Genomic DNA, 19,668 nt, shown 5'->3' with positions numbered 1-19,668 from the left:
CAAAAGGATTGAGTCCAGCTTTTTGTGAAGTCCTTTTTTAATCCATAAAATAAAAATATTAATGGTATGTCAAATTTAAAATGAAATAAATTTTGAGAAAAAAGCTATAAGACTTGTATATTACTAGACAAGTATACTGTAGGGTTATCATCTATTAATGTAACTCTGGATTGTCTGGAGCATGAATCTGGGAGATGACTGATGTAGCCACATTCCCTGTGATCTGTATGGGAAAGGGGTGTGACTCTAGTTTTTCTCAATCTAATGTTAAGAAGGTCTAGTTTAATTAATTCCAACTTATTAGAAGCAGCCCACCTTATTTTTATAGTGGAATTTCATCCATTCACATCTCCAGAATTAGCACATAGCAAATCTTCTTGAGAGGCTCTAGGACAGATGCAGTTGGGTCTCTATCTATATCAAAACCTGTACCACCAGAACCTGTGAGAGCTAGATGTAGCTCTCAAGGGTTTATCATGCATTACCTCCCAAAGCCCTCTGGTCATCTGTTGTACAGCCTCATACTTGGGGAAATTAGTTCATAAAGGGAGGGGAGGAGTAAAGTGAGAAATAGGGATTGAATTAATAGTCCTCTAATAACTGAATATTGAATGTCAGTGATTAAAGAGTATATTTCAAGAGAATTTGAGGGGAATCATCATTTGAGAGGTATAGGACTTGGACTTTATTTTGGAGGTGCGGGTGAGGTAGTTAAACTCTTCCAAAATCTCTCTCTCTCTCTCTCTCTCTCGCTTGCTTTCTCTTTCTCTCTCTCGCTTGCTTTCTCTTTCTTTCCTTCCTTCCTTCCTTCCTTTTCTTTTTTTTTTGGCTAATTTATTTTCATTTGACAGGAGTTCATTGTGTTAATGAAGTCTGTTTATAACACTGCAGAACTGTTCAGGCTAAGCCAAGTAGTAGCAGTAAAACTTCTGATCTTCCAACACCAAAAACTACAACTACAAAAGCCCCTTCCATGAAACCCAAAGGTAAACAGCTAAAAGTAAAGGCTGAGCCACCACCAAAGAAACGGAAGAAATGGAAAGAAGAATTTTCATCATCCCAATCTGACTCATCTCCTGAGATCCATTCTACTAGTAGTGATGAGGGTGAGTTCTCCATGAAATGAATACCTTGATTACTTTAGATTATCTCCATGAATGGAGAGGAACAGTGATGCTGACGATTCAAGATTTATTTATTTTGGAGGAGATTTATCTACCTAAATTCTGCTTAGACTTTTATAAAAATAAATTCACTTTCCCTGAGCACAGTTTGCCCACATATACAGCCTTGTAAAATAGAAAAAGCAGTGAACTCAAAGACCTGTATGAGTTCTACCCTTAGAAATTCCAGTTATCTCACTTCTTTAGGTAGGATAAGGATTAGATCAGATGATTTACTAAGAGTCCTCTAGTTCTAAATTTCTGAGTTTGTGTGTATGCTAGAAGAAAAGAGTAAAACATGCCTAGGAAGCTGCAGCTCTGAAACTACATATAGTAACATATGTAATAATGTATACTTCCATATATGTGGAATATTTATCAATTATAGAATGCATACTACTATACTGTGTATTATATGATATGTTATATACTATAATGCATACAGCCACTAGCCAACCAGTTGCCCATGTCTAAGCTAGGAAACCTCTCTTTTATAAAAAGCCTTAGTTCTCTTTATAAAATGAAAAGGCTAAAATATATCAGCAGCTATCAATTTTTTTTTTATTTTAGAACCCTTGTATACTCTTAAAAACTGTTGAAGACACCAAAGAACATTTATGTAGTTATAGATAAATTTATTTTATTAGAAATAAAACTTGAGATAGTTGTAAAACATAAATATATACCAGCACACATTCCATTAGCCATCAGACTTACCGTATAATATATGCAAGAAATTTCAAGCATTTTAGTAGTCTAGTGTAGAGGTGGCAAACTATGGTCAGTGGACCAAATCTGATCTGTAGCCTATTCTTATAAAGTTTTATTAGAACACTGATTCATTTACGTATTTTTTATAGTTGTATCCCGACTACAATGGCAGATTTGAGTAGTTGTTACAGATAGCACATGACTATTAAAGCCTCAAATATTTACCATCTGGCCTTTTACAGAAAATGTTTGCTGACCATTCTAGAACATAAAGTTGAAGGTAGGCAGGAAAAGATGAAAAGTTGATGGAAGGCTGTGTATGTCATGCTACATAAAGCTAAAAAGCTTGGGATCCTGTAAGCAAAGGAGAGTCCTTGGAAGGATTTAAGTAGGGAACAACATGGTGAAGTGAAATGTGAATTTGAATGATAAGACATCATAGTTCAGATATAAATTACAAGTCTGAACCTAAGTTGTAGCAGCAGGGATGGAGGAGAGAGGACACGTTTGAGAAATTCAGGATGTAATCTTGGCAGAACTTGAATGATGCATTGGGTGTTGGGGGTACTGTTGAGGTTGATGCCCAGAATGGTTTCTGATGTTACAAATATCATCTTAAGAGATTATTGGAATAGAATCATAATAAAAATTCTTCAGTTTGGAAGCCAACTTCAAATGTATTGTTTTTGAAAGCTACTTAGGAATGGTTGTTTAGATGTGTGCTCATTAGAATTTATAAAGAAATTCAGTGCTTTGAGTATATATAGAAGACATTATACATAATTTTTGCAGTTAGCATTCCTACCTACCATTTAGAATAGAGAGGTTTGGGTTCTGAGTTTGCTCTCAATTATACAGCTTCCTCAAAGGACAAGAAAAAAGTTTTTTCATTGGTAACTTGAGTTACCACTAGGTGTCACTAATAATTAGGTAAACATTTTTAGTGCTTCTTGAAAAGAAGGCAAATATTGATAATAAATATAGATTTATAGGCTGGTGGTTTCCAAACTGTTTGTTTCAGAACTTCTTTATAATCTTCAAATTTATTGAAGATTCCAAGACACTTGTTTCTGTGAGCTATATCTATTGATATTACCAAATATCAATTAAAACAGAAATTTAAAAAATAATTAGATATTAACATAAGTTTTTTTAACAACTATTTTCATAAACAGTATTTAAAAGAGTAGCATTTTCATGTATGCTTCTACATTCAATTTATTATACATTATTTTGGTTAAAATACATGAAGAAAACCCAGCCTTGCTTATATATGTAGTTGAGAAAGGGAGGAGTATTTAAATTACCTTTTCAGATAATTATGGATATTTTTATTTGATACTCAAAGATTTTACTTGATAAACTTGACAAATAATAGTTTCTTCAACTTTTCATGCTTGTTACATTAAAATCTATGGGTTTATCTTGTTCTTTGAATATAACTTCTATGAATGATTTTATAACATTCATTGGTTATGTGAAAATATTTGTTCATTGGTATACATATTGTTTCTTTTTCTATATTTTAAAAATTTGTAAAATATATAACAAATTTTGCCATTTTAACTATTTTTAAGTGAGCTCTTTGTAGCATTATGTTCATATTGTACAAGTATCACAACTATTTCCAGAACTTTTTCATCACCCCAAACAGAAAAGTTGTAACTATTAAGCAATAACTCCCCATTCTCCCCTTCCCCCAGCTACTGTCTTCATGAACTTGCCTATTCTAAATATCTTATATAAGTGTATCTGGCTTATTTCATATATAATGATTTCAAGGTTCACATATATTAGAACCTTATTCCTTTTTATTGAATGAATACTATTCCATTTTAAGTTTATCCCTTGTATGTTCATTTTGTTTATCTTATCTATTGATGGACACTTGGGTTGTTCCACCTTTTGGCTATTATAAATAATGCTACAGTGAACATTGGCATAAAAATATCTGTTTGTGTCTTTGCTTTCAGTTCTTTAGGGTATATACCTAGGAATGGAATTGCTGAGTCATATAATTATATGTTTATAATTTTTGAGGAACCACCAAACTGTTTTCCACCATGCTCCCTCCATTTTACATTCCTATGAGCAATGCATGGGGATTCCAGTTCTTTATATCCTCACCAGCCCCTTTTTTTAAAAAATATAGCAGGTGTGAAATGGTGTCTTATTGTGGCTTTGATTTGTATTTCTCTAATGATCAGTGATCTTGAGCATCTTTTCATGTACTTAACTGGACATTTGCTTATCTTCTTTAGAGAAATGTCTATTCAGATCCTTTGCCCATTTTTTTAATTGGGTCATTTTTCCTGTCATTCTTGAGTTGTTGTTCCTTATATATTCTAGGTGTTAAACCCTTCATATATGATTTGAAAATACATACTGTTACTTGTTTTCCTTAAAGTGACAGATTCACTTCATTAATTTTTAAGAAAATGTCTGCCAGATATGCAAGTCTGAATAGGCATAGTGTGCCTGTCAATCATTCTTTCAAATAAAAATGGTGTCCCATAAGGGGAAAAGTATCTAGTTTATAACTCAAACAGTTGCTTGGATGATCTTCCTGGAGATAACCATCATACTTCATAGCAGAAGTGCTTTATATGTACCTCTCATTTCATCATACTATTAAGACATTTACTCAAGAAGAAATACTTAATACAATTAATTATTTTTACTGCTTTATGACTTACATGACATTATATTTTTTTCCTCCCCTCAAAATCATAACACTGAGATGATAAAGTCATGGCAAAATATATGGCTACTAGTAGAGTTCAGTGTCACTGCCTTGATTCATGCTATATAAGGCATCAGCAGTTTTACCCAACATTACTTTTACACATGTCAACTGAGTAAAAAAGGTATATAATATCTTACTGTTGTTATTTTCAGGGGTCTCTTATTTTGACATCAGAGACCCCTGAAAGGGTCGTAGGGTTCTTAGACCATACGGTAACAACTGCTGTTAAAAGCTATGATAATAGTTATATATTTGAATGAAAAAAAGTCAAAATTGAAACCCACTTCTAATCTTGCAGTTCTTGCCACTGAATTTGAGTAAAATGATTTCTATGCACAGGCTGTTTACATTAAAAAATTTTTTTATTATGTCTTGACTCTAGACTAGAATTTTACAGTAATTTAAGTGTAGAAGTGAAAAGAAGAGATATCTACTAACTCATACATTGGCCGTTTTACGATTTCTTTACTGCCTCAATATAGAGAAACCATCGTTCTGGAACAGCACAACCTACCAGCAGATGTCTGTAGTGGGGTTGGGGGAGGAGAATCAGGTTCCTGTGAGGCTGATGTTTCCAAATGCTGGGCTGGTGCTGGGCTTCAGAGCCACCTTCAGAGTATAAATAATATTTAAACTTCATTGCCAGTACCACCCACCCACCCAAGATTCTGTTTTAATAAGTCCAGCAATCTAGTTTTTAATGTCGTTTTAGAAGTTTTCCAGTGGATGTGATGTGCAAACCATCTTTGAGAATCTCTTACCTGAGGTGTTTTCAAAGGCAGAGTAGGAGAACCTTAATTTGAGAAATTTTATCTACAACCTTTTATCTGTTTGTAGGCTCTTGTTAAAGAGTAACATGTTTTTAAAGTTGTCAGGAAGGAATATTTAATTTTTCGTCTTTTCTCCCTCCCAGAATTTGATCCTCCAGCTCCCTTTGTCACTCGTTTTTTGAACACAAGAGCAATGAAGGAAACCTTTAAGAGTTACATGGAATTGCTTGTTAGCATTGCTTTGGACCCTGACACAATGCAAGCCTTAGAGAAAAGCAATGGTACAGTCACTAAGTAGTACTTTCTTGGTAGTACTTTCTTGATCTTTTTTATTCTTGTCTTTTGGTTACATGTCTAATATATGGTATTTGCAATATATACCTATACATTGTCAGTTAACAAAGTCATGATAATATATGTTGAATCTATAAAATGGTCATACCTTTTCATGAATTGTATGAATATTTGAACAAATTTATCTTATACTCTGAAAGTGCTTTTCTTAAAAAAGCTTAAAGTTCAGAGGGATAAAAAAGAAAGCAAAAGTTTTGGGTAGGAATCTTTGTTATACTCTCCCATTTTCTAAAATAACTATGTTGCCTCTTCTCTTGTGTTTTTGATCATTTTTCTTCCCCTTTTTCTTTGCCCTAAACTACAGTGAATTAAGAATATCATACTCTGTATTTAACAAAATTTCATAATGTTAGATAAATTTATATGCTGTAATACTATCATTGTTCGGGTGATAAATGCGATCTGGAGAAATCTGGCAGCTTGTCCACTCTTCACATCGCTGCCATCAATCAATTCTGGTGGCAGAGACAAGGTTCAACCTAGGATTTTTGATCCTATCATGCTATACTGTTTCTTTCTCATTTGGCTATTATAAACCTACTTTTCAAGTTAGCTTTTGTTTAGAAAGTTTCATGTCCAGTATTTTAAAAGCAGTACTTTTACATAAGCCAATGAATTTAATGTCTTAATATATTAATGTTATGAGGAAAAGATCGATTTTTCAGTTTTTGTGTTGATAGTTTATCCTGTTAACAATAAATTTTTATCTTGTTTTAGATGAGCTACTTTTGCCTCATATGAAAAAAATAGATAGCATGCTGAATGATAACCGAAAGAGACTTCTTTTGAATCTTCATTTGGATCAGTCATTCAAGGTATTTCTTTCAGATGATTTATTAGCGAACTCTGGCAGTCATGGTCTTAAATATAATAGGAAGGAAAATTTATGAGTCATTATCCATTTTATAAAGTTTTCTATTCAATAAAAATTTGAGTTTTATTTATTATGAGTGTTTAGCTTGTCATTTTATTAAGCACATTCTTAGTATTAATCATTTATTTTTCTCTGCTTAAATTCATTTTTCAGGCTTTCATATTCATCTTTTATTCCTTCTATATAATAATTGCCAAATGTTTTCAAAGTACTTCCTTTAAACTACCGATATAGTCCAATCTTTACTTTTAAACCTTTTCAAAATTTTCCCATTTCCTCTATAATTAGAATCAGCCTCTTCTTAGCAGTTATCAAAATTCCCCTTACTTGCCTCATTTACCTAATATCTGAGGAAAAATTAATCCTCACATAATGGCAGGAGATATATATCTAATTATATGCGTTAATATATCTTGGCACTATAAATTGTTTTTGGTGTTACCTGAAATATAGAACAACAGTAAGCTAGTCTAAAGTCAGAAAATTTATCACAGAAGGTATTTAGTAGCCAAAAAATCTCCAGCTTTTTCTTAATTAGAGTGTAACATAATAACATCTAGAATCACTTGAGTCTGTATATCTTGGGAGAAATTTTTTTATACATTAGTATAGTTTATTAATATAATTTTTTTTAGAGAAGTTTTAGCTTCACAGCAAAATTGGGCAGAAAGTACAGAGTTTCCATGTCTCCTGTCCCCACACGTGTACAACCTCCCCAGGCAATTATCAGTAAAGCTGCTATATACATCCATGTGCAGATTTTTGTGTGGATGTACATTTTCAACTCCTTTGGGTAATTTGTGTAGCTTTTTCACATCCTTGTTTTATCTGAACTCTGCATAAAAGTGAAAACTGACTAGGTGAAAAATTAAGGCTCTGAGATTGAGTTTGAAGTTAAATGACACCAAACTCTACATTTTTTGCTGACTTGCACTTGCAAAGAAAAAAAAAAGTCAGAAGCTAATAAGAAGCCCATTACTAAGAATTTGGTCAACTGACTACTAGTCAAGTATTTTCCTCTTAAATGCTATCTTCATATGAAATATTCCTATGAGAAACACCGTATTTTCTAGAGACAGGAGACTGTCTTAGATGTATGTTTTCTTAAAGAGTTATTAAATCTTAATAACACAGTTTTGGCTAACCATTTTTAAAATGTCAAACCAGTTCTCTAATAACTTGTATTAAAATAGACACAACTTGGAATTTTATAGACTCAGTTAATCTTTAAAGCTTATACAATAGTTTCTTACTTTCACAGAGGAAACATTAAATTTCTAATTTTGAAATTATAGTTACTAATTTTGATAATTTTCATCTATAGCAATTTGTATTACAAATCCAAAATATAAAAGTTAGAATGATTTAATGTAAAATATTATAAACAGTAGATTATAAAATATATTCTGTTCTTTAGAAATAATTAGCACCACTTCCTGTAATGATCTTGGTAATTTTAGGAATCCTAAAGCCATTTGAACTAAATGATGTTCTAGTTTTCCCTGAAAATCTGTGTACTTCAATCATCTTTAGCTTCTTGTACTTATTAGAAAGATCATTTAAATTTTCTCTTTTCATCTTCATCAACCTAGTGCTCATTGTTTCCAAATGTAGAATCAGTTTTTTGTCTTTAAATTTCATTTGTTGTAAACAGTAATTCTGGGTCCAAAATTTTTCAAGCCTGGGCACGTTTTATATGGAAAGTGCGAAAGTCTGTAATAAAAGCATAAATAATCTAAGAAAATGAAGCTAGAAATTAATGGCGATTTACTTTGGTAGGAAATGGCCCAAATTCTATTGTTTCTATCGAATGAAACTTAGTTCGCTCCTATTCTTAAGTTTAAAAATATTAGGTTATGTTTAAAAATGCAGTGTTTTGGGGGTCACAATACCAGGTGCTTTGGAACTCATACAGGGTTTGGAAAGGAGTGGCCTTAAAGGTTGTAAGTGTTTATAAAACAGTGGAGCTTATCAAATGAAAACTACATTCTGTGTAATAAATGGGGAAAAAATAATGAGAACACTTGAACCCTTTAGTATCAAAACTGTAAATGATACTAGTAACTCAGTTTTTTTAAAAAATATTCAAACTAGTTAATTTTAGCTACAAATATCATTCAGTTATTGTTTATAGCTTTTCATGTAAGGATGGTTTGCCAAGAAGGTAAGGGCAGATTATGCCAGAGGCTTTTAAAGAATGGACTGGAAGTGGTTCTGCCACACGGCCACCAGATATCAGTGGTAACTAACTACTCTGTTACTGTGGTCAGGAAACTCATCAAGCTGTTCTACACTCTTAAGTCACAAATGGTTTTCCTGTAGTCAAAAGAAGCAAGAGAAGTGGGGAAGCCAGAGGAACATAACAGTGCTTCTTGTCTTCCTCTGTCTTCATCTTGAGGAGCAGATGAATTCTTTTATAGCAGGGGTAGGCCAAGTTTCAGGGTGTTAACAGTGGTTTAATTTGTAGAGCTTTAAAGAAACATATACAGATGGTCTCCAATTTACAATGGTTCAGCTTAACAATTTCTTGACTTTAAGGTGGTGCAAAAATGATATGTATTCATTCAGTAGAAACTGTACTTCAGATTTTGAATTTTGATATTTTCCTGAGCTAGTGATATGTAGTATGACACTCTCTTGTGATGCTGGACAGCAGTAGCAAGCCACAGTTCCCAGCCAGCTATGCAATCGTGAGGGCGGACAACGATACTCTATAGTGTAATATTAAATGAATTTTCAAATTATGACATTTTCAACTTAACATGGGTTTCTCAGGACACAACCCCATTGTGACTCGAAGAGCATCTGTATATGGTCCTCTTTCCCCTACCTTGAAACCAGGAAGACATTACTACACAGACTTCTGTGTCATTCAGGGGTTCCCTACAGCATCACGTGCTGCTGCTTAAAGTAAGTCATAAGGTTGGCCCAGATTCAAAGGATGGGGAAATAGATTCCACTTTTTTTCACTGAGGTATAATTGACACACATTATATTAGTTTCAGGTGTACAACAATAATGATTCAATATATGTAGATATTGCAAAATGATCACCACAATAAGTCTAGTTAGATTCCACATCTTAATGAGAGGAGATACAAAGAATTTGGTCATGTTTAACACCCTGTGTGTGTGTATAGTGTATGTATTTACCACACTCCCCACATATATTTGTGTGTATATGTACATGTATGCATACATTTCTATATTTTTTAAATAAAATTTGAGGCCCTTGAGCCCTCTGAGCCACTCTTCTTTTGCTCAGGCCCGCTTCCACGTCTGGAAGTGTACTGTTGCTTTACTTTCCCTTCTAATAAAGCTATTCTTTTCTGCTATAAAAAATAAATGAATAAATAAGTAAAAATAAAATTTGAATAACTGGAAGTAGTTTAGATTAGTTTTCCTTCTGATGTCAGTCTATTATTTTTGCTTTATTTTAAAGAACGCTTTGGAAAGTTTTCCTGAACTAACAATAATTACTCGAGACTCTAAAGCAAAAAGTGGGGGATCTGCTATTTCTAAAATCAAAATGAACGGCAAAGCTTATAATAAGAAAACTCTAAGGACTTCTAAAACAACCACTAAATCTGCACAAGTAAGTATATATTGATTGATGTCATTATATCTCTTCCAGTTACTATAATTCCAACTTAAAACACTGAAAAAAAGCAAATATTTTACTATATTGTTGGTAACTGTGAAGTTTTTTCAAGTAGGAATGAGCAGCACTGGCCTAAGAAGCAGGGATTCAGTCTTAATTCTTTGTTTTTCTCCACTGTCTAGCATAGTATCTGGCATATTGTGAGTGCTCACAAAGTTTTTGAATAGGCTAATAAACAAGGAATCATCCCATGCTTGTAGTTATATTTTTACAGTTTTTTTGTCATTGGATACAAATGCATTCAGATAAACAAGTACATACATACAACACATATTCTGTAAGATTCCATATTGATTATATATCTGCAAAATTCTTAAAGCTGGAATTCATTCATTTTTTACGATGTTCTAAATTACCGCATTTTTGGAAAACAGTTTAGCAACATATCAATTGTTCATTGATACAGAAAAATATATTCTGTAGAAGTACATTCATAAATGCATAAAAACATGCCTTTCCTAATTGCAGAATTATTTGTAAGAACAATCTAGTTATGTATCACCAGTGTGAGGCTGGATAAATAAAGAGCCACTCAGTTAATACAATACTATTCACTTTTTAAAAAGAGATAGATTCATTCTTTCTTTCAATAAAAAAGTTTTTTACTGAACAAGCCCAATTCCGTCTGATCTCGGAAGCTAAGCAGGTCGAGCCTGATTAGTACTTGGATAGAAGACCACCTAGGAAGACCAGGTGCTGTAGGTGTAAAAAAAAAAAAAGTTTTTTAATGCCTATAGTACGCCAAATACGGTTCTAAGTACTAGGAATACAGTAGTGAGAAATGGTCAAAAATCTCTACCTTCATATAATTTATATTAAGGGGTGATATATGTAATAAATAGATATCCAAGGTTTAGTTAGGTAAAAAACAAGTTATAAAAAATATAATTGCAGAACAATCTGTATGGTATGATTCACTTCCACTACAAAATTAGTGTTGATATGTGTTATAAGGGAAGAATATGTAACATTCTGTTAACCTTGTTATTTATCTCTGAAGCAAGAGATTATAGGGTTCTTTTACTTCATGAGTCATGTTTACTATTTAAATTTTTCTATATTGTTTAAGTCTTTTGAAATAGTATATATTTATATTCAAGAAAAAGAATGAAGATTTTAAAATTACAATTTAAATTCTTATTTTGAACAAGCCTCTTGTTAATAATACTTTATTAATACCAGCTAATATCTAGTCATTCAAGTCACTTAAGATTTCCATTGAGACTTGGTCTAGTACTTTTGTAAAACTAATCTTAGTTCAGATGCTCCATGAAATATATATGTCTATAAACTCTTTTCTTTTTATAGGAGTTTGCTGTTGATCCAGAGAAAATACAGTTGTATTCTTTGTATCATTCACTCCATCATTATAAATATCATGTTTATCTGATATGTAAAGATGAGGTAATTCTTTTTTCACTTATTTAAAAAAGAAAATGTATGTTTTTCCAAACTTTAAGGAAATTTAATGTTTTAAAGAGAATTATTTAAAAATGTCTATATTTTCTTGTAAATAATTAGAAAATTTATTAATCTGAGCCTCTCTTTGTGTTGTGCTCAAACCTTTGAGGCTCACGACTTTTCAGAGCTGTAAGTGGTAATGTTTTTAAGCTGTTAATGCTTGCTTTACAGTGACATAATATGGTACTTACTGTACTTTCTCTCATAATGTATACTGACCCTGTTTTAATTCATTTTAGTCTCTTCTTTGATATCTTGCTGTCTTTCTTATCACTAAAATGGCCCTATCCCATGTAACTGCAGAAAAATGGGGTTTTGGTGTGAAGAAATAATAGTTAAAATTTAATTATAGCTTTTAAGTATCATTTAAGTTGCTCAGAAATTATGTATGACAATAATACCACTTTGTAGATGGCATATAAGGATTAATTTCCTCAATTTAAATGGTTGGAGACAGTACTACCTTTTTTTAACTAGCATTATTAGTTTTTTAATTAAAAAGGGTTAAGATGATACATCTACCTGATATATTTGATAATGGTCTGGTATGAAACAATATTCATAAAGCTAACCTATATTTAGTAAAGATGGTCATGCAAAATATATTGACTTGGTTTTACAATGCTCTGAAATGAAGAATTGAACTCAAATTTTGTCATTCTGCTTTTAACACAGTTGAAAGGAAGTGAGAATACTGAACCACTTTTCTTAGCCTTCTTCCCTGCCCCCATGGAGCCAAAAATGATAGGATTAGACTTCATCCAAATTTATATCAAATAATCATTTTCCATGGATGTATTTTTAAAAAGATCAGTACTTGGTGAATTAGTAAATCCTCTTTTCATTCAGGATATAGAAATAGTAAGCCTTTCTGAAGAGCTTATAAAGTGATAAATAAGTATAAGCTAATGTAGCGATTCTCTTTATTTTAGATTTCTTCTGTGCAGAAAAAAAATGAAGATTTAGGACAAGAAGAAATTGTTCAACTTTGTATGAAAAATGTGAAATGGGTAGAAGACCTATTTGAAAAATTTGGAGAACTTCTAAATCATGTACAGCAGAAATGTTCCTAACATTTTCACAAAAATTCCATCTACTTTATAGCACTAATGAAATGGATGGTGGAGGGCAGGGGGGTGATCACAGAGGCTGTAGGGCCTCAGATAATCAAGTGTCAAGCAGTGGTCTCCTGCAGGCAACCCTGCTGTGATTATGGAGGCTGCCTCATGACCTCTGCTAAAGGACAGTGGTGCTGCCAAGGGAGTCAGTCCTTCGGAAATGGACCTAAATCCCACCACATTTTTATCCTAATGAATGATTTTTCTATTTTATAAACCATTGGGTAACTGAGTTTTATTTTCACAGATGTTTTTTGACAAATGATGAAGCATGCACTAAATATAATTTTTCTTTATTGCTAGAGAGATAACACTTAAGTAGCTTGATTATTTTTTCCTGACTCTGACTAAACACCAGAATGAAAGAAAGGTGGCAGAAATCATGTTTGTGTTCATGTCTGGCCACAACACAAAGTATTGTACATTATGTAAACATGTCTGGTGTGCTATGACATTCTGTATGAGAATATCATCAATTTAAAATATGAAATTCAGAAACTGCATTCTGCTTTACGAACTCCTTTTACTCTTAACATGTTCAGGAAACTGGATGTGGAATTGGTGCAATTCTATGACTGCTTTTTGTGTCAAATTATATTGTGATAAAAAAACAATGACATACTATTTTCCCTATCTCAAAGAAAAGTATTTTCCTTTATACTGTTTTTCCTTTGGAAAATTTTTCAATTGTACATTTTATTTCACTAATAGTTGTATTTTTCACAAGGAAAATGTTGTGGTTATAATTATGTTTGATGTATCTGTACTACACTTTTCATTATTTTCAGTAAATCTTAGTTATATATCGAATTTCTATTGTGAATTCTATCTCGAGGTTACCATTTTTGTTTATACAGATTTGCTTCAGTGTTATCCAGAATATGCATCGAGTACTAGAATTAGTTTAGCTTTATAAATGGGGTTGTGTGAGACACTGCAGTAATTCTGATTCATGAAAATAAATTTTTTACTAAACTAGCACTTGATTAACTGATTTGTTGAAACAAAAATCGAACCATATATACATTTTAAAGAATAAAATTTACAATTGGACTGCATGCAGTGTTAAACACAGCTTACCGGACTCTTAGAACTGGAAGTTGTAGAGCCCTCTCTTGGTGCCTTTCCAACCTGCACACCTGCTATCGTAGCTCCCTTTGTTTGCTTAGCTAGTGTGTCAAGTAGTTTAGCTGAGACAGTGAATGAATGTATTAGGTTCAACATGTGTTTTATTTGTGTTTGCCAACAGGATGCCTTATTTGTTTGAGAAAAAGATTTACTAGTGTCCTTCTAAATAATCTCCTTTTTTAGGATTCTAAAGAAGTTGTTAATCATCATACTTTTGTTTATTTTACCACCATTTAGTGCCTTAAGTCCTATCAAGAAAGCAGTATTACTGCTCAATGCCCAAATAAGACAAGCTTATGTGGCTATTGCTATTGTCTTGATTTCGAGTTAACGGGCCAACTTCTTATAATTAAAAACCTCAGTAAACTGGCAAGAATTGAAGGTAACATTTGATTTGATTTGAGAATAAAAAATTGTAGCATTGAGTGAAAAATGAGTATTTGAGTTAAGCTTACATATTTATTTCTGATAGTTATCTTTTTAAAAGCAATAATCCTTAATTCAGCAATCTTTGACCTGCCATTAGACAAGATAATCAGTAATCGAAGTTCCTTTCAAAGGTTAAATGTTCCATTTCTGAAAGTTTAAAAAAATACTGTTTAGGCAGCTTATTTTGAAAACAAGAATAACCTATTAGATTCATTTGCCTAACTCAAATAAGAATATCAGCAGTGAGAACATCAAAAAAATTAATTTTGCTAAGTGTAGAAGAGTAGGAAGCAGCCATATCTCTTTCTGATATTGACTCTGGACAGAATTGGTTTCTTTCATTTCCAAAGTGCAAAGTAGATAACTACATCTTCTAATGTAGTGTTATAAGTATACGTTTTTACATTATTTCCCCAGCTTACTTGCTTGAATCATTGATGGTTTAAATATTTTTAAAAGCCATCTCACAGGTAACTCTTGAAGTACATGTTTGAAATCACTAGCCACATTTTCTTCATGACAAGGCCCATGGAAAACAGGGATGTTTCCTGTAGAAAACCACCCATTTCCTTTTCAACTATAGATGTCCTCATACTGTTTGGAGTTGTATTCATTTTAATAAAACAAGTGTTTTCGTAATATCAGAGGCCAAGCCTGTGATACTGCCCGGAGGAGACCCAATTATTTTGTACCGTCTTCTCATTTGATCCATATCACATAGGCGAGGACATCAAACTCGGGCTTTAGAGGAAAATGGGACAATTACGACAACCATACATAAGTCCATCCTTTGAAGTTGAATAAATATTTAGCTGGTTAGTTTTCACATCCCTTGCCAGGGAGTTTGAAATTTATAATATAAAAATAACTTTAGGTTGTAGATTGAGTTAAAGTGGTAAAGCACATGTTGCCACAACCCAAGAAAACATTTTTTAAAAAAAATAAATTTACTTAAATTAGTTTCAAGTATACAGTACCTTGGTTAGACATCTATATTGTTCATAAAACGATTCCCCCAATTGCTCCCTCCCTCCCCTGGCCCTCCACTTAGCCATCATATTAATGCTAACTGCATTCCCTGTGCCGTGTTCCCCATCCTCGTGCCCAACTATCAACTACTAATTTGTACTTCTTTAATCCTTCACCCCATTCTCCCCAAGAAAACATTTTTAAGAAAGATTAGATTTTTCTACCTACAGATATCTGGAAATAATTTAATATAAAAAATCACGTAGGTGTTTATTTCTAGTTCATATTAGTGGCTGGAGAAGTGGCCTCCTTGTTCTTTGCATGATAACCCAGTTATCCACTTATTTGATCCTCTAAAGAAATCATCAATTTATAATGATTTATACATTATAGTAAGTCAACAATAGAAACTGTCCATCTTCAATTATACTATCAAATAGAAACTGGTAAAATGGGAAAATCTTAATTTAAAATGGCTTAGAAGATGTTCAGATTACCTTTGTAAAGTATCACTTTCCTTTTACTATACATATTTATTTTCATTAGAGCAGCTACTTTCCATCCTATGACTTTGGAGATATACCCATAAACCAACATAGCAGCAGGGTTCTTGAATCAGCTTTGGGTCCCCAAAGTTTCTTCAGATGTACAATTTGTGAATTTTATTGTATTTGTAGAATATATTTTTTGTTTTAAGCTATAGTTCCATGTTTCTCAAAAATACTTTTTAAATAGAGTGAAATATCCCAGGATAACTGTTTTTGTGTCAGTTGCACTTGACACATAAACTGCACAAATGAACAATGTATACTATTGGTTGTGCATTAACTTACATGTGCAACTTTTGGCATCTGTGTTCACAAATGCATGTTTTTTGCAAATCACCTTTATTTATACGGGACAACAATTGAAGTTAAGGATACAAAGAGATACAAAGAAACTTGCATTTGTAGTCCAGAGTTTTAAGTGTTCCATAATACAATGTATGGAAATGTGAAAAGACAATTTTGTATATTTGTTTGTTACTAACTCAGATCATTAAAATGAAAACAATTTTTCAAACAACAAAATCAGAATGTTTTGAGGTTTGGTCTTTTTTTAAGAATTGAAAACCGAGGTACTGTATTATCTAAAAGCATCATCATGTTATAGATTCCTCATATAACACATCGTATTGTAGAGTCCTAAACAAAGTTATTAGGTACAGCTGGTATAAGGTCCACCCATGATTTTTCCAAATAATTAAGTCAATAATTATACAGCCTCAGCTAACAATATCAGAAAATAACTGGGTTTCTATGTTAAGAAACAACCCTTTTCCCCTTTAAAGAAATAAAACTCCATTAAACCACATTTCTAATTTTTTTATTTGAGAATGGCACAAAGCTGGAAGTGATTGCTAATATCAAGATATTTTTATTACCTATATAAAAAGGTAAAAAGGGGTTGTCCTGATTCTTTAATTTTCAGAATAAGATTCTGCCTTAATATTCATATATTTTAAAATGTTAAATATTTTAAGTAAAAATACTGTCAGCATGTTTGCTGTTTTAATTAGCTTTGATTGTAAAAGCGTTTCTCATTCCTTGATATACAGTTCAAAAATAAACCTTTAATGTAATCAATGATCTCTATCAAAAAATGTTTAAAAATCTAACATCCCTGTTTTTGTTCTCCATTGATTGCTGAAATTCTGTCCATTTTAGTATTTTCCACAAAGTATTTTAGAATATAGTTATTATTCAAGTCATCCATATGCAAACCTAAATACTACATTGCTTTGTTAATGTTACTATATGTTCTTTTAATTAATATTTTTTTAAATGCCTTGTTCTTCAGAGAAGCTCTAAGCTAAATTATTTAACCTGCCATTTCTCAAGATTTGAAAGGGTACTGCTACTCTTTGTTTTCTGTGTGGAAAAGTTTTTCTTATCAGAATAATAAAGCTACTTAGGCTTGTTTTAAAGAAAAAGTCAGAATACAAAAGTGTAAGAAAATTATAAACCACTCTACTAGGACTTGACAGCAGCCTAAAACATGCTTTCAGCACTCTGTATGGGATGGGTCACAAGATTATGTATTATGGATTTGCCCTTTTCTGCAGTGTAGCTTTAAGCAAATTCCTAGATTTCAGGGATACCATGTTTAAATGAAAATTAAAAAGCACATTCCAAAGTGAAATAGAAACGATCTAGATTATCAATCATTTTAGGTCCTGCAGCTATCTGTTCTTCAGTTAACATGAATAATTTAGAGCTGACTGGTTTCAAATAAAAGAGGAAGATAGAATTACCTATTAGTCAACTGTTAAACCTTATCTATTTTGTGATGCTAATCAGGAGTCAAGGAATTACTTTGGAAAAATAACATTTTACATACTTACCTGTGCTGCATGGAAAGTTTACTGTTAACACACCCAAATCACATATAGATGTTCTTTTAATTTAGCTCCTTAAAGTATTTAGAATAAGAGAACAGTGAAACTCGTTTAAGACATAGAATAGAAAATAATAGATGTGATATGTTTTCCTTAAATTATGCCAAGGTTATCTCGTTCTTTCCCTCCTTCACAACCTTCCCATGGCTTTTCATTGCTTTTAACTCAAACTCTTATCACAGTTTACAAAACCCTTTATAAAACGGTCCCTCCTTCCTTTTCCTGCCCTTCTTCCCCACTGTGGCCCAGTTGTAATGAACCTCATTAAATCCCTCAAATGTGTGTGTTTCTTCTTACTTCCTGTCTCATGTTCCCTCTGCTGAACTATTCTTCCTTCGTCTCTTAAATCTACAGATTTCTCTTTAATATTATGCTTCTATTAACCAGATTAGGTTTTAACCCTCTGGACCAGATAAGGTGCCCTGTGATTCCTCTAATGTAGCATTTACCACACTTGGTTGTGGTTGCTTGATTGGTGCTCTCTTGTGCTCAACTGTTTTGCTCACCACTATATTCCCAGTATCTAGTGCAGTATCGATGAATAAATAACGATATATGAAAGGAAAGCTACAGAGAGCATTAAAAAGGCGAAAACAAAATATTCACTGGGTTTTTGCAATAAAAGCATTAATGACCTTAGCAATACTAATTGTAACATCAGGAGAAAAATGTCAATACCAAGAGTTTATTAATAGAAAAATCACTGGTATTTTATGAAAAAGTGAAATGTAGTGGCCATAATTTTTTATACTTGTCCACATGCATAGATGGCCCAGGGACAAGAACTTCACATTCTTGTCTTTTGGATTTGAGACTCTCCAGATAGAATAATTAGGGAAGACAGTCCTGACAAAAATAAATGAACGTTTCTATTAGGTGCGCTCATTGTAAGCAAATTACTCTGGGGAGAGAGTTCAAGTACTTGGGGAGCATCAGGAAAGGTTTCATGGAAGCAGTAATGATTATGCTGAGCCTCAGAGGTTGGGAGGACTTAAACAAAGTTGCATGAGGAAGATGGCATAATACTGAGTTTGTATTCAAGAGAATGTTGTCTGCTTCAATTCTACCACTAAACTAGCTCAATTATCAGGCATGTCATGTGAAACTTATCTGGATGTTTTCTCATCCTGAAAATAAGGCAAGAAACAAAGTCTTAAGCTATTAATGTTCTTGATCCTAGACAGACTGGAATATTAGAAGAAATGCAAAGTGGTTCAGTTTAACAGCACCAAAAGAGGTATAGCAGAATAGTAAAAATGGAAAGGCCTTACTACATTATTTACTATCTTTTACCAACTTGCAAGGCTTTCTCAACATCATTAAGCAGCTATTTTACACGCACATACCCGTGCTTAGTTCATCTAGTGACAGTATAAGATTGATTAGAAACATGTCTCATATCAACAGTCAATAATGAAGTACTTAAGGTCTGTATCCAATCGCTCTATCTCCAACAGCATGTCTTTTACACAATGGGCACTTAATAGGGATGTGTTGGATAGACGGCTGAATATATAAACGAGAGGTTTTTTGAAATCAGTTTAGTGTTTTCAAGGTGGCCTTTAATTAGTTCAAAATGCCAAATTGTCAGTGGTCCATTCACTGCTTTCTCTATCTTTAAAAGACAACATCTCTTACAGTACCTATCTTTTGCATGTCACCCTCTTAGTTCTCATTGTGCTTCTCAACAGATTAGAGAATTAAATATAATTCTTATATTTAATTTCCATTTTATCTGTGGAAGTGAATGGGCTATCATCAGAGGGCAGGTGTCTTTAAGCATCGAAGCAAGAGAATTCAAAACTCTAGCAACAGTCCAACAGAAAGAACCTGGCTTTAGAATAATT

General features: G+C 32.6%; 1 protein-coding gene across 3 annotated transcripts in view; it reads left to right on the top strand.

The window, feature by feature from the left end:
- The window catches only part of QSER1 (glutamine and serine rich 1), a 61,573-nt gene extending 47,154 nt beyond the window's left edge, over positions 1 to 14,419 (top strand). For all 3 annotated transcript variants that reach the window (XM_011362527.2, XM_011362524.2, XM_011362525.2), the window contains exons 8-13: positions 892 to 1,106; positions 5,534 to 5,671; positions 6,462 to 6,559; positions 10,061 to 10,213; positions 11,588 to 11,683; positions 12,673 to 14,419. In XM_011362527.2, the coding sequence (XP_011360829.1) occupies positions 892 to 1,106; positions 5,534 to 5,671; positions 6,462 to 6,559; positions 10,061 to 10,213; positions 11,588 to 11,683; positions 12,673 to 12,813 (841 nt within the window). In that variant the 3' untranslated portion in view covers positions 12,814 to 14,419. The remainder of the gene's footprint in view (positions 1 to 891; positions 1,107 to 5,533; positions 5,672 to 6,461; positions 6,560 to 10,060; positions 10,214 to 11,587; positions 11,684 to 12,672) is intronic.
- The last annotated feature ends 5,249 nt before the right edge of the window (positions 14,420 to 19,668 follow it).

This window comes from Pteropus vampyrus, unplaced genomic scaffold (genome assembly GCF_000151845.1).
Source record: "Pteropus vampyrus isolate Shadow unplaced genomic scaffold, Pvam_2.0 Scaffold76, whole genome shotgun sequence".
Classification (NCBI taxonomy): domain Eukaryota; kingdom Metazoa; phylum Chordata; class Mammalia; order Chiroptera; family Pteropodidae; genus Pteropus; species Pteropus vampyrus.
The sequence above is the reverse complement of the archived record's forward strand: the minus strand, read 5'-3'. Positions and strand labels throughout refer to the sequence as shown.